The sequence below is a fragment of the Lagenorhynchus albirostris genome, chromosome 16 (genome assembly GCF_949774975.1).
Source record: "Lagenorhynchus albirostris chromosome 16, mLagAlb1.1, whole genome shotgun sequence".
NCBI classification, from domain to species: Eukaryota; Metazoa; Chordata; class Mammalia; order Artiodactyla; family Delphinidae; genus Lagenorhynchus; species Lagenorhynchus albirostris.
Genome location: NC_083110.1, coordinates 40,583,343 through 40,595,421, shown reverse-complemented (window position 1 = coordinate 40,595,421; position 12,079 = coordinate 40,583,343). Strand labels below are relative to the sequence as shown.

Genomic DNA, 12,079 nt, shown 5'->3' with positions numbered 1-12,079 from the left:
TTACAAATCACATATCTGATACAGGATTTGTATCTAAAACATGGAAAAAAGGTAAAGACAACCCAATGAAAAAATGAGCAAAAGATCTAACTAGACATTACTCCAGAGAAGAAACACACATGGCCAATAAGTACATGAAAAGATGTTCAACATCATTAGCCATTAGGGAAATGAAAATCAAAACAAACCACAGTAAGATTAACACTTCACTCTCACTTGAGTGCCCATTAAAAAAATAATAATAATAACTAACATGTGTTGGTGAGGATATGGAGTAACTGGAACCCTCATACATTAGTGGTGAAAATGTAAAATAGTGCAGCCACTTTGGGAAACACTTCTGACAGTTCCTCAAGTAGTTAAGTGTAGAATTATTGTATGACCCAGCAATTCCACTCCTGGGTATATATCTAAAATAACTGGAAACAGGTACTCGAACAAATACTTATACATAAATGTTCATAAAAGCACTATTTACAAAAGCCAAAAGATGGAAACAATCCAAATGTTCTTCAATGGGTGAATGGATAAACAAAATGTGGTATCTAAGTATAATGGAGTATTACTCAGCCATAAAAAGGAACAGAGTACTAATGCATACCACAAACCTTAAAAACATGCTCAACAAGAGGCTAGACACAAAAAGTCACATATTGTGAAACTCTAATTATACGAAATACCCTGAATAGTTAAGTCCATAGAAAGCAGATTGGTGGTTGGCAGGGATTGGGGGGAGGGAGGAATAGGGCATCATGGCTTAATGGGTACAGGGTTTTCTTTCATGTGATAAAAATGTTCTGTAACTAGACAGAAGTGGCAGTTGCAAAACACTGTGAATGTTCTGAAAAATACTCCTAGCACACCACTGTAAAGCAATTACACGCCAATAAAGATGGTAAATAAATAAATAAGTTTTAAAAAAAGTACTCCTAGTAATATGGTTAATTAGATGTTAAGTGCCCCCCTTCACCCTTACCCTCCTTTGGAGTTGCACAGTACACATTAGCACATTCAAGGCTCTAAGAAATCCTGTAGTAAAAAAACACCTATTTAAACTCAGCACTTCTGAGAAACAGTCTCTCAGCTAAGCGTTTTTCAAAATGTAGGTCACAACCCATCAATTGAAATCAATTTAGTAGATCAAATCTTCAAAAAATGAAGTAGAATAGAAAATACCAGAATGCATCGGTAAAGATAAGCATTGTATTTCTTGAAGCTTTTGTTTCAGTCACACACACAGTATACTAAGACATGCTGTCAAATGTATTTTTTACTGAGTCATCACCAGAAGGCTATGAAAAACACTTTGAATACAACAAAACAAATCTTACCTCACTTACCATATTATAGAATTCCAGCTCTCTTGGACCCCTTGGAGGTGGCTGCAACTGTTTCAAAACTGTGCCATCTGGATGTTGCAGTATACCTACAGAACAAGTCACATATTTTAAAATGGTTTAAATAATAGCGTATCTTGCATCGTAGATTTGTTCCTAAAGTTACAGATAAACCACTTTGATAAATTTAAGGGATTCCTTACACTTATTTCAGAAATTTTAACATTTCAGTGCTTGTTATATGCAAAGCACCGGAACACAAATTCTAAACAGCTTGGTTTTATTGTCTCCAACCACTGTTTCCCTTGTAGCCCCCTCAGACTTTCTAATAAATAGAACACATGTAAATTTTTACAGAAATTCTTCAGTGATAGACTTTCCAGGAGATGTTAATTTATAGTTAAATAAGAAGCAAGTTAAAAGCAGTAGCATAAATTGATCCCACTTTTATTAAGCAAACAAAAAAATGTTAACAATGGTTCTATATGAATTTCCTACTTTGTAATTTTTTTGCTTCTCTCATCTGTTATAAGAAAGCAACTAAAATTTTTTCCTGATTCAGATGCACTGTGTACAGCTATACAGATAGCATGAGGGCACCTAGGCAATGGGAAAAGTGGGGGCTGAAATCAGGGGCCAAGCCTGGAGCAGGAAGAGGTACCTTTTTATAATATGTCCACTCAAAGGGAAAAACTTTTTCTAAAGTCATCACATATATATACTAGCACTGCCCCTGTCACTATGCCATGAAGATTCATTCCCAAGTTTATATGTTAAAATCTTAAATTTTCATATATTGAGATTTCATAAAATCACACTAGTTAGAACACAACATAGCTCAAATAAATCTATTTACAATTTTCGTAAAATACGCCACTTAAGTTTCTATTTCTTTTGGCAACGCCAGGAATTTTTAATCATGACAAAAATGCAGAGTTTAGTCAACAGAAGCAGAAAGTACCAACTTAAGAGAAACAGTAATCAAGTTTATTTGTTTTAAGTCCTAGTTATAGACTAGAAGGAAGGTAAACATTAATTCATATGGATAAGATTGGTTGGTAGAGGTTTTTGGGACTTCAAGGAGCAGTCTAACAGAGCTAAAAGTTCCTAAAGAGAAATTCTATTCCCAAAGGCTGGGATGTAGAACAAGAAAAGTCTTCACTCCCATGGAAATAGACATTTTCAATAGGCTAATGAAGAATGGTAGATGTAAAAACTCCTTGATGAACTGAACTGTGGTTGTGGGGGGGCGGAATGGAGCATTCATAAGTGAGAAGAGAACCATGAAGCTTCCCTATCTTGGGGCAGACACCTCATCTAGAGACAGGTAAACCTGCCATTAGACAAATATTTTAGCAGGCAAGCAGAAATCAGCCAGACTGTAGACAACAGTGGGGGGTAGCAGGATGGATTAGAGACAATAGTCCTAACACAAAAATAGATTGCTTGGTCCAGCAATTCTCCCACACTACTCACTCTGCAAAACACCCACTCCAAGTTTTCAGAGAAAGCAGACATGGAGTAGAAGATAGTAATACCAGGCATTCTCCCAGTGAATGAATTCCAGGATCTAAAAGTAAACCAATAGTACCTTATACTGCAGCCAAATACCTCACAGCCAAAAGACAGTCATGATAAGAAAGGAAGCATCTTGGAAGGCTGAACCAATACCAGGTGAACTGAATCTAAGACTGCAGCCCACACCAGCTCAATTAAATTCAAGGGGGAATATGATTTATCAGCCCCTCACCCTAAACAGAAGAAAGGGCTTATACTCTATGTGGAGCAAAACAAAACAAAACAAAACAAAAAATAGCACACTTCAGGGGACTTCGGTGTTCCAGTGGTAAAGAATCCGCCTTCCAATGCAGGGGATGCGGGTTTGATCCCTGGTCGGGGAAGTAAGATCCCACATGCCGTGTGGCAACTAAGCCCTCGAGCCACAACTACAGAGCCCCCGTGCTCTGGAGCCCGCGTGCCACAACCAGAGAGAGAAAACCTGCACGCCACAACTAGAAAGAAGCCCATCTGCCACAGCCAAAAATAAAGATAAATAATAATAACCTTTAAAAAATAATAATAAATAAATAAATATTCCAAAATGAGTAAATATACTGATGTCTGGGGAGACAGAGTTCTCTGTGAGAAAAAAGGGAGATATAAATACAGAACAGGGGGAGGTAAAGAACACTGTGATATTAAATTTTAATTACAGGTATGAATATGAACTCTTTTTTTTTTTTTGCAGTACGCGGGCCTCTCACTGTTATGGCCTCTCCCATTGTGGAGCACAGGCTCCGGACGCGCAGGCTCAGTGGCCATGGTTCACAGGCCCAGCCGCTCCGAGGCATGTGGGATCTTCCCGGACCGGGTCACGAACCCGTGTCCCCTGCATCAGCAGGCAGACTCTCAACCACTGTGCCACCAGGGAAGCCCTGAACTCTAATTTTTAAGAATATTAAATTATTTATTTCTTAATCTAGTCTGCTGAAAGGACAAACAGCAACCACACTAAAGGAGCAAAGAATACACCTGTTGCCCAGATCTTGGTTTTTAAATACCATTTACCCCCAAAGGAACTAGGTTCTTGAAGAAAATAGTGGTTCATTCTAGGACTGGGACAGGGCAAGTACAAGATGAACATGGGACATCTTTTTATGCCACAACGTGAGAAAATGCTTTAAAAGAAAATATGGAAATGTTAAAAAGGCACAGGAGGGACTTTCCTGGTGATTCAGTCGACAGCCAAAATAAATAAATATTAAAAAAAAAAAAAAGGCACAGGAGCCAGCTTGAAGAAGCTCCCACTGCCGAAATCTGGGACAATTGAGCATCAAAATAAGTAGCAACAATAACGGATTAAGACCCATTCACTGAAGTTTGAAAAATCCATTACTCCATCCTACTAATTAAAGAAAGAGAGACAGAGGAGGGAAATCTATATTCCTTACAGAAGAATGCCAAAAAAACCCAAAAAACAAAATAGCAACTTCCCTGGCAGCCCAGTGGTTAAGACTCTGCGCTTCCACTGCAGGGGGCACAGGTTTGATCCCTGTCCTGGAACTAAGATCCTGCCTGCCATGCTGTGCGGCCAAAAAAAAGAAGAATGACAACTAACATGTAGCAGGAATAAGAGAGTTAGAACATTACCATTTTCCAACTAACAGTAATTAGTGAGTTGGTCAAATATCATCAATGGGTGCTTACATTTGATGAAAACTTTGATGAGAAACGTGATATTTTAAGTCTAAAAATATTCCTCTCAAATTATTTACTTACAATAGGAAAAATAAAACTTCATGGTGGAAAAATCTGGCAATATCATTTAATCAGGTGATCAGTTATTGGGTTGGCCAAAAGATTCGTTCGGTTTTTTCTGTAAGCTGACTCTAGTAGTGCTTAGTTGTCTTTAACTTCATTCGAAACAATTTTGTTAGATTATATTGTGACAGCTGTCATATCAGCATGGATTAAAAAAAACTTATCAAAATTGGTGAATTTTTGTGTAGCCATTTTAATATTGAAGATGGAAGAAAAAAAGCAACATTTTTGGCATATTATGCTTTATTATTCCAAGAAAGGTAAAAACGCAACTGAAATGCAAAAAAAGATTTGTGCAGTGTATGGAGAAGGTTCTGTCACTGATCAAACATGCCAAAAGTGGTTTACAAAGTTTCATGATGGCGATTTCTCGCTGGACAATGCTCCACGGTCGGGTAGACCAGTTGAAATTGATGGTGATTAATCAAATCCAGACATTAATTGAGAACAATCGACGTTATACCACGTGGTAGATAGCCGACATACTCAAAATATACAAATCAAGGGTTGAAAATCATTTGCGCCAGCTTGGTTATGTTAATCGCTTTGATGTTTGGATTCCACATAAATTAAGCGAAAAAAACCTTCTTTCCACATGTGATTCTCTACTTAAACATAACAAAAACGTTCTGCTTTTAAAACAAATTGTTACGGGTGATGAAACATGGATACTGTACAATAATGTGTAACTGAAGAGACTGTGGGGCAAGCAAAATGAAGCACCACCAACCACACCAAAGGCTGGTCTTCATCCAAAGAAGGTGATGTTGTGTATATGGTGGGATTGGAAGGGAGTCCTCCATTATGAGCTCCTTCCGGAAAACCAAACGATTAATCACAAGAGGTACTGCTCCCAATTAGACCAACTGAAAGCAGCACTCGATGAAAAGCATCTGGAATTAGTCAACAGAAAACACATAATCTTCCATCAGGATAATGCAAAACCGCATGTTTCTTTGATGACCAGGCAAAACCTGTTACAGCTTGGCTGGGAAGTTCTGATTCATCCACCGTATTCACCAGACATTGCATCTTTGGATTTCCATTTATTTCGTTCTTTACAAAATTCTCTTAATAGGAAAAATTTCAATTCCCTGGAAGGCTGTAAAAGGCACCTGGAACAGTTCTTTGCTCAAAAAGATAAAAAGTCTTGGGAAGATGGAATTATGAAGCCTGAAAAATGGCGGAAGGTTATTAGAAGAATATGGTGAATACAATGCTCAATAAAGTTCTTGGTGAAAATGAAAAATGTGTCTTTTATTTTTCCTTAAAAACCAAAGGAACTTTTTGGCCATCCCAATATATCACCAGCAATGCAACTGACATCCTGTGCTTTATGATATGATGCTTCAAGAAAACAACATAATTCATAAGTATTCTTACGAAGAATACATTCATCTGATTCTAAGCGTGAGGAAATAATTAGACAAACTTAAAGAATATTCTAAAAAGCCATATGCCTATACTCTTCAAATATTTCATAGTTATGAAACATAAAGAAAAATTTAAAAACTGCTCCATATGACAGGCAACTAAAGGCTCATAACAACTAAATGTAATGTATATAGCCTTAGAAGGGGAAAAACTGTTATAAAGAATATTAGGGGAAAATTGCTATAAAGAATACTATAGGAATAATGGCAAAAGCCAAATGGAAATATTCTGGAATTGATAATTTTACCATGGTTAGGTAAGAAAATATTCTTATTTTTAGAAGATACACAATTATTTAGAGGAAAGGGGTCATGATGCCTGCAATTTTTTTAAAATGGTTCTGCAAAATCATTACCATATGCAGAGAGTAATAAAGCAAATGTGGCAAAACATTAATAATAGGTAAATCTAGATGAATGGTAATATATTCATTCATTCATTCAGTTCATTGTACTATACTTGCAACTTTTCTAAGTTTGAAATGTTCCCACACACACAAATTCTTTAAAAAGGAAGGATGATTTACAGTAGCATCAAATACCTAGGGAAAATTTAGTGTAAGACCTTTACACTGAAAACTATGTCTAAGAGAATTAAAGAAGGCCTAAATAAATGGAGAGATAGACCATATTCAAATACTGGAAGACTCAGGATTATAAAGAAATCAAATCCATCAAAGCAATCTATAGATTCAAAGCAGACACAAAATCTTATCAGGTTTCTTGGGGAAAATGACTAGTTGATTTAAAATCTATACAGAAATGCAAAGGGCCAGAAATAGTCAAGATAATCTTGAATAAGAAAGTGGAATGTTTATTCTACCATACATCAAGACTTATTATACAGTAGCTTAAGTTAAGACAATGAAGTATTATTGCTAGGATAAACAAATCAGTGAAACAAAAGTCCAAAAGGAAATTCAAGAAATTGAAATAACTGGGGTATATGCACAATACAGTACAAATGAGCTGTAGAGAAACAATGAGGAAGCACTCTGTGAACTGATAATACTGATTTCTAGGAGATATTGTTAAGTTTAAAAAGCAACGTCCAAAACAGTATATACAGCATATCACTTTTTGTGTCAGAAAGAAGGGAAAATGAGAAAACTTACAGAGATCTGCTTATTTCTGCAACAAGAAACTCAGAAAGAATAAATCAGAAAACAATGAAATTGGTTAACTACAAGGGATGCTGAGAAATGGGATGGAGTGATAAGGAATAGAGTGACACTTCTGATATACCTTTTTGTAAAGTTCTGACTTTTGGAAGCATAGTAATTTTATAACCATTCGAAAATATTGATATATCACTGAAGGAAGGGAACTGAATTTAAACAGAAACAAATGAATCCAACTGTATTTCGAATGAATAATATTACCATTGAGAAGGGGGGGTAAAAATAACCACACACACAAAAAAATTCTAATCCAAATAACTTTTGAAGAGTTTCCAACCACATACCTTCAGTAAAAGGGAATCTCATCTTGCACTCTTTATTCTAGGTTTGTTTTCTAGAGTAGTATGGGTCTAGAAATCCTGAAGATTATAGGATTAAGAAAAAAAAATTAATATTGCTGGGAGCCAGGTTCTCACTGAGGCAAACAGGAAACAAATTTAGAATCAGGAAAAGGAAAAAAACTCTGTGGAGTTGGAATGAAACTGGAAGTATCAGTATGTACTTATGATTTCTAAAATATTTATACATACTTTTTAGTTACGTGTATTGAAAAGACCTGGAAGCAATGACACCCTAGTGGCAATGAGCAAACCTGCACCCAGATCTTGGTTTCTAAATACCATTTCCCACTAAAAATGAACAAGCGCTCCTTAGAGAAAATGGCTGGGTCCAGAGCTGGGAAGGGAAGGCACGAGATAAGGCAAAAATAACTTGTGACAGAAAATAAGGAGGTGCTCCCAATTGGCCAAATCTAGGACAATTTGGACAACAAAATAAACAAGTTCTATAATGGGTTATGACACTTTATAAAATAAGAATCCACGACTCCAAAGTGATCATAAAAAAGAACACATGGGCTTCCCTGGTGGAGCAGTGGTTGAGAGTCCGCCTGCCGATGCAGGGGACACGGTTTCGTGCCCCGGTCCGGGAAGATCCCATATGTCGTGGAGCAGCTGGGCCCGTGAGCCATGGCTGCTGAGCCTGCGCGTCCGGAGCCTGTGCTCCACAACGAGAGAGGCCACAACAGTGAGTGAGAGGCCTGCGTACCAAAAAAAAAAAAAAAAAAAAGAACACATATGCATAGTAGTAATGGAGGGCTATCTCTTTTTTTTTCCTTTTCTTACAAAGTCAACTATACTTCAATAAATAAAATATTGACTATATTCCCTGTGTTGTACATTACATCCTTGTAACTTATTTTATACCTCATAGTTTGTACCTTTAATCCCCTTCACCTATTTTGCTCCTCCCACTGCCCCTCCCCTCTAGTAACCATTAGTTTGTTCTCTGTATCTGTGAGTGGAAGGCTCTTTTTTTTTCTTCCTATCTGAGGGCTATTTCTTACAACAGAATGCTGACTGTTAAAATAAAGGGAGTGGTAGAATTGGAAAAATCACAATTTTTCAACTATCAGAGTAAAGGTTGCTTCAGGCAAGAATCATCAATAGATGTCTAATCTAGGGGTAAAATATGAGGACCCCAATATCTGCATGATCTTAAAGCATCTCTCCATAGACAGCTTATTATTGCAAGGTGGAAAATATTAACTATGTACTAGAGAAGCCAGACCACACTTGGACCAGATGATCAAGTTAATATCACTAATAATGGGCAGACAGGCATTGTGGACTTTAGACGTGATACCCTAAGAAGGACAGACTTTTATAATGTTCCAGCCAGAAATGTATCACCTGAATCTCATCATAAGAACCCATCAGAAGTCCAAATTAAACAATATTTTATAAAATAACTAGCCTGTAGTCTTCAAAATTGATAATATCATTAAAAAAAAGAAAGGCTGAGAAACTTACTAATTAAAGAATTCCAAGAGACATGACAACTAAATGCAACAAATGGTCCTGGACTAGTTCCTATGCCGAAAAAAACAAATACGATAAAAGACATTATTGGAAGAGTTGACAAAAGCAGAATATGGACTACAGATTAAAGCATTGTATCATGGTTAAACTTTCCATATTTGATAAATGTGCTGTGGTTACAGAAATACACACTAAAGTACATTCTTAGGAGATACTCACTGAGGTATTACTTGTGTAAAGGGGCATGATATATACAACCTACTCTCAAATAGTTCAGAAAAAGACAAATTATGTATCAATATATAGAGAGAGCTAACTTCAAGGAACAAGTTAACTAACAATTTAATGGGGGAAAAGGCACGCAACTGACACATCATTAACCCCTAATTTTGAAAAAGAGAAAAGGAGTAGGTAAAGATCAAAGTAGTGGGAAATGTTCTTTGGGAAATAACATACATTCAATCTCATCCATTTTCAGAAATCCTTGTTTGAGTGGTTTTCTACAAGCACAATACACGGTGGGAAAAAAAGTGCTCTGAAGCAGGACCCTTGGTTTCCAGATTCTACACACAGTAGCTTTGTGACTTTAGGCTTGTCACTTAACCAGCCTTGGCTTCAGTTATCTCGCCTAAAAATGTCAGTATTATCTTACCAGCCTAAACCGGAATCATCTTACCAGCACAAACCAAATTGTCAGGTCTAAGATCTGCATTACTCACATACGCCTCCATCTGATTCTCCAAGTAATCATGGCCTAGGAACCAGTGTAAGCTAGGTGAATTCCAGTTTCTAAACCGAACTTTTACATCACCAAAAGAATAAAAAGGCCCTGGATTGTGCTTTAAACGCCGTGACTCAAAACATGTACTACACAGGCCAGGACACAATCTTATAAAGATGATCAAGAATAACTGATTGTCTTATCTGTGTACCACCCTAATACAATAGTAGGGTGTATTTCCTACCGTGAATCCGAGTTTCAGCATTCCTGAAACCACGCCTCCCGGAGAAATCCAGGAGATATCAGAAAAACCTCTCAAGGGGGCGCGGAGAGAGATCCCGGATAAACCAGGACAAGCTTCCAAAACCAAAACCAAAACCCAAACAAACAAACATTCTAAAACAAAAAACAAAAAACACTTGTTTCGTCCCCTCCAGCTATGCAGCTGCACCCAAAAGAGAAGCACTAGATTAGCATCATATGCATTTCATTCCTTTTCTTTTGCAATACTAGCTGCCCGCCTATAATAAACAGACCTTGTGCTCAGGGGAGAATTTACTTCCCCGTCCAGTAAAAACGAAGTTCCTTATTTTCACTAACAACGAAAGCCGTCTTCAATCAATACCCACCCTCCCTGGGGAGACCAGACACTCCTCTCCCCGCCACCTCCTGCTGCCCGCCTGACGCCCCACACCCCAGAAATCGTCCCACTTTTCGAGCCCCTGCTGCACGGGTCGCGAGGCTCTGGGGGAAAGCGGAAGAGACCGGGGATGCGGCGTACACACCCGGAGGGGCGTCCGGCACGGCCAGCGAGCCCCAGGCTACCGCGGCCGGCCCGGGGCTCGCGAAGGCGGAAGGGGTGCGGTGAGCTCCGCGCCACCCCCACTTACCCACTTTGTCTTTCCCGTACATGTGCCCGGCCACCTGATGCGAGAGGGGCACGCAGCCGTTGAGGAAGCGGAGCCTGCCGCCCGCCGGCTTCAGGGTGCCCTCGCGGGAGGTCTCGCCCGCCGGTGGGGTCCGCATTTCTGGGGGGCCGGGCGCCTCAAGCCGGAGAGGGGATGGCGGCTCCGTTGCCATAACGGAGAGCTGAAGCGGCAGCAGCAGCGAGAGCAGGGAAGAAAATAAGGCGGAGGGAGGGGACGCCGGAGAACCCGGGGGTCGCTCAGGCTCGGCCGCGAGGAGGCCCGGGGGTTCCTGCGGCTGGTGCCCTCTGTGGCCCAAGGAGGGGGCCCATGACGCCGCGAAGGCGCGGGCTCGCCCTGCCCAACTCTCGGCGGAGCGCGCCTCTCGGCTCCCGTTGCTCAGCCGCCGCAGCCGCCGACCCGGGCGCAGCCCAGGAGAGTGACCCCAGCGGATGAGCGGCGTCGGCGCTGGCGCCCCGCGCTCCCTGGGGCTTTGACGGCGACGGTGGCCCCACCTCCCGTGCCCCCGCCCCCTCCCGCCGTCCTCCAGTCCCCTTAGCTGCCGCGCGCGCGCGTCAGCGCCGCCGGCACCGCCGCCTCAGCCGCGAGCTTCCTACTGCGCGACCCGCGGCCGCCGCCGCTACTGAGCATGCCCAGAGGCCGCCAGACGGGACCCCCGCGGCAGGGCGCGCGCTCGGCGCTGCCGGGGCGAGCGGAAGGCGACCTGGATGAGGCGACCAAGCTCGCGACTCTTCTCATTCCCACCCGGTTGGCCTTACGGTTCTGCCAGGGCTGGTGTGCCTTCATTCATGCAGTGCGCGCTTCAGCGCTTCCCGGAGTTAAGCTCAAAGACATCAGGGGCTCCTGGTTGTGAGGGGCAGTCAGTCACGCGTTAGGAGAGTTGGGAGGCGGTAGCGGTGCCCAGGGAGGCTTGGAAGACCACCCTTTAACTGCAATCACCTCCCTCCTCCAACTCCCACCCTGCACAGATACAACAGGAGTAAAAACAGGCAAGCTTCTTAGAAGACGCACCTCCAAAACATCCCTCAAGTAATCCTATCCTCCCTCCCCAAATTGCTGCCCCTAAACAGCTAATTAAAAAAATTTGAAACCGACACTGATTTCAGACTGTAGAAGATAGGGAATAATCTTAATTTTTTTTAAGTGAGCACATTTTTTTTTAAGAAATGAGCCGTTTTTATCTCTCTCCCACTCGACCCTTAGCGCAAGTTCCAAGGTGATCAAGGAGAATTGGGTGGAAGGCAGAGAAAAGGGATGCACGCTGGGAGCGAGGGGGAGATTCTGGGATGGGACACCACAGTTGGTTCCTGTGTCCGGCGTTTCAAGTGAAAACTGAACCT

At 40.8% G+C, this 12,079-nt stretch overlaps 1 protein-coding gene across 3 annotated transcripts in view; it reads right to left on the bottom strand.

Moving 5' to 3' along the window:
• The window catches only part of IPMK (inositol polyphosphate multikinase), a 38,855-nt gene extending 27,684 nt beyond the window's left edge, over positions 1-11,171 (bottom strand). The window contains exons 1-3 of one of the 3 annotated variants that reach the window (XM_060125904.1): positions 10,704-10,801; positions 7,557-7,631; positions 1,341-1,426 (exon numbers count right to left, since the gene is read on the bottom strand). In XM_060125904.1, coding sequence (XP_059981887.1) covers positions 1,341-1,426; positions 7,557-7,578 — 108 coding nt within the window. In that variant the 5' untranslated portion in view covers positions 7,579-7,631; positions 10,704-10,801. Of the gene's footprint in view, positions 1-1,340; positions 1,427-7,556; positions 7,632-9,548; positions 9,646-10,703 lie in introns of those variants that run through there. The other 2 variants (XM_060125905.1, XM_060125903.1) reach the window with 2 other exon arrangements.
• Between the last annotated feature and the right edge of the window lie 908 nt (positions 11,172-12,079).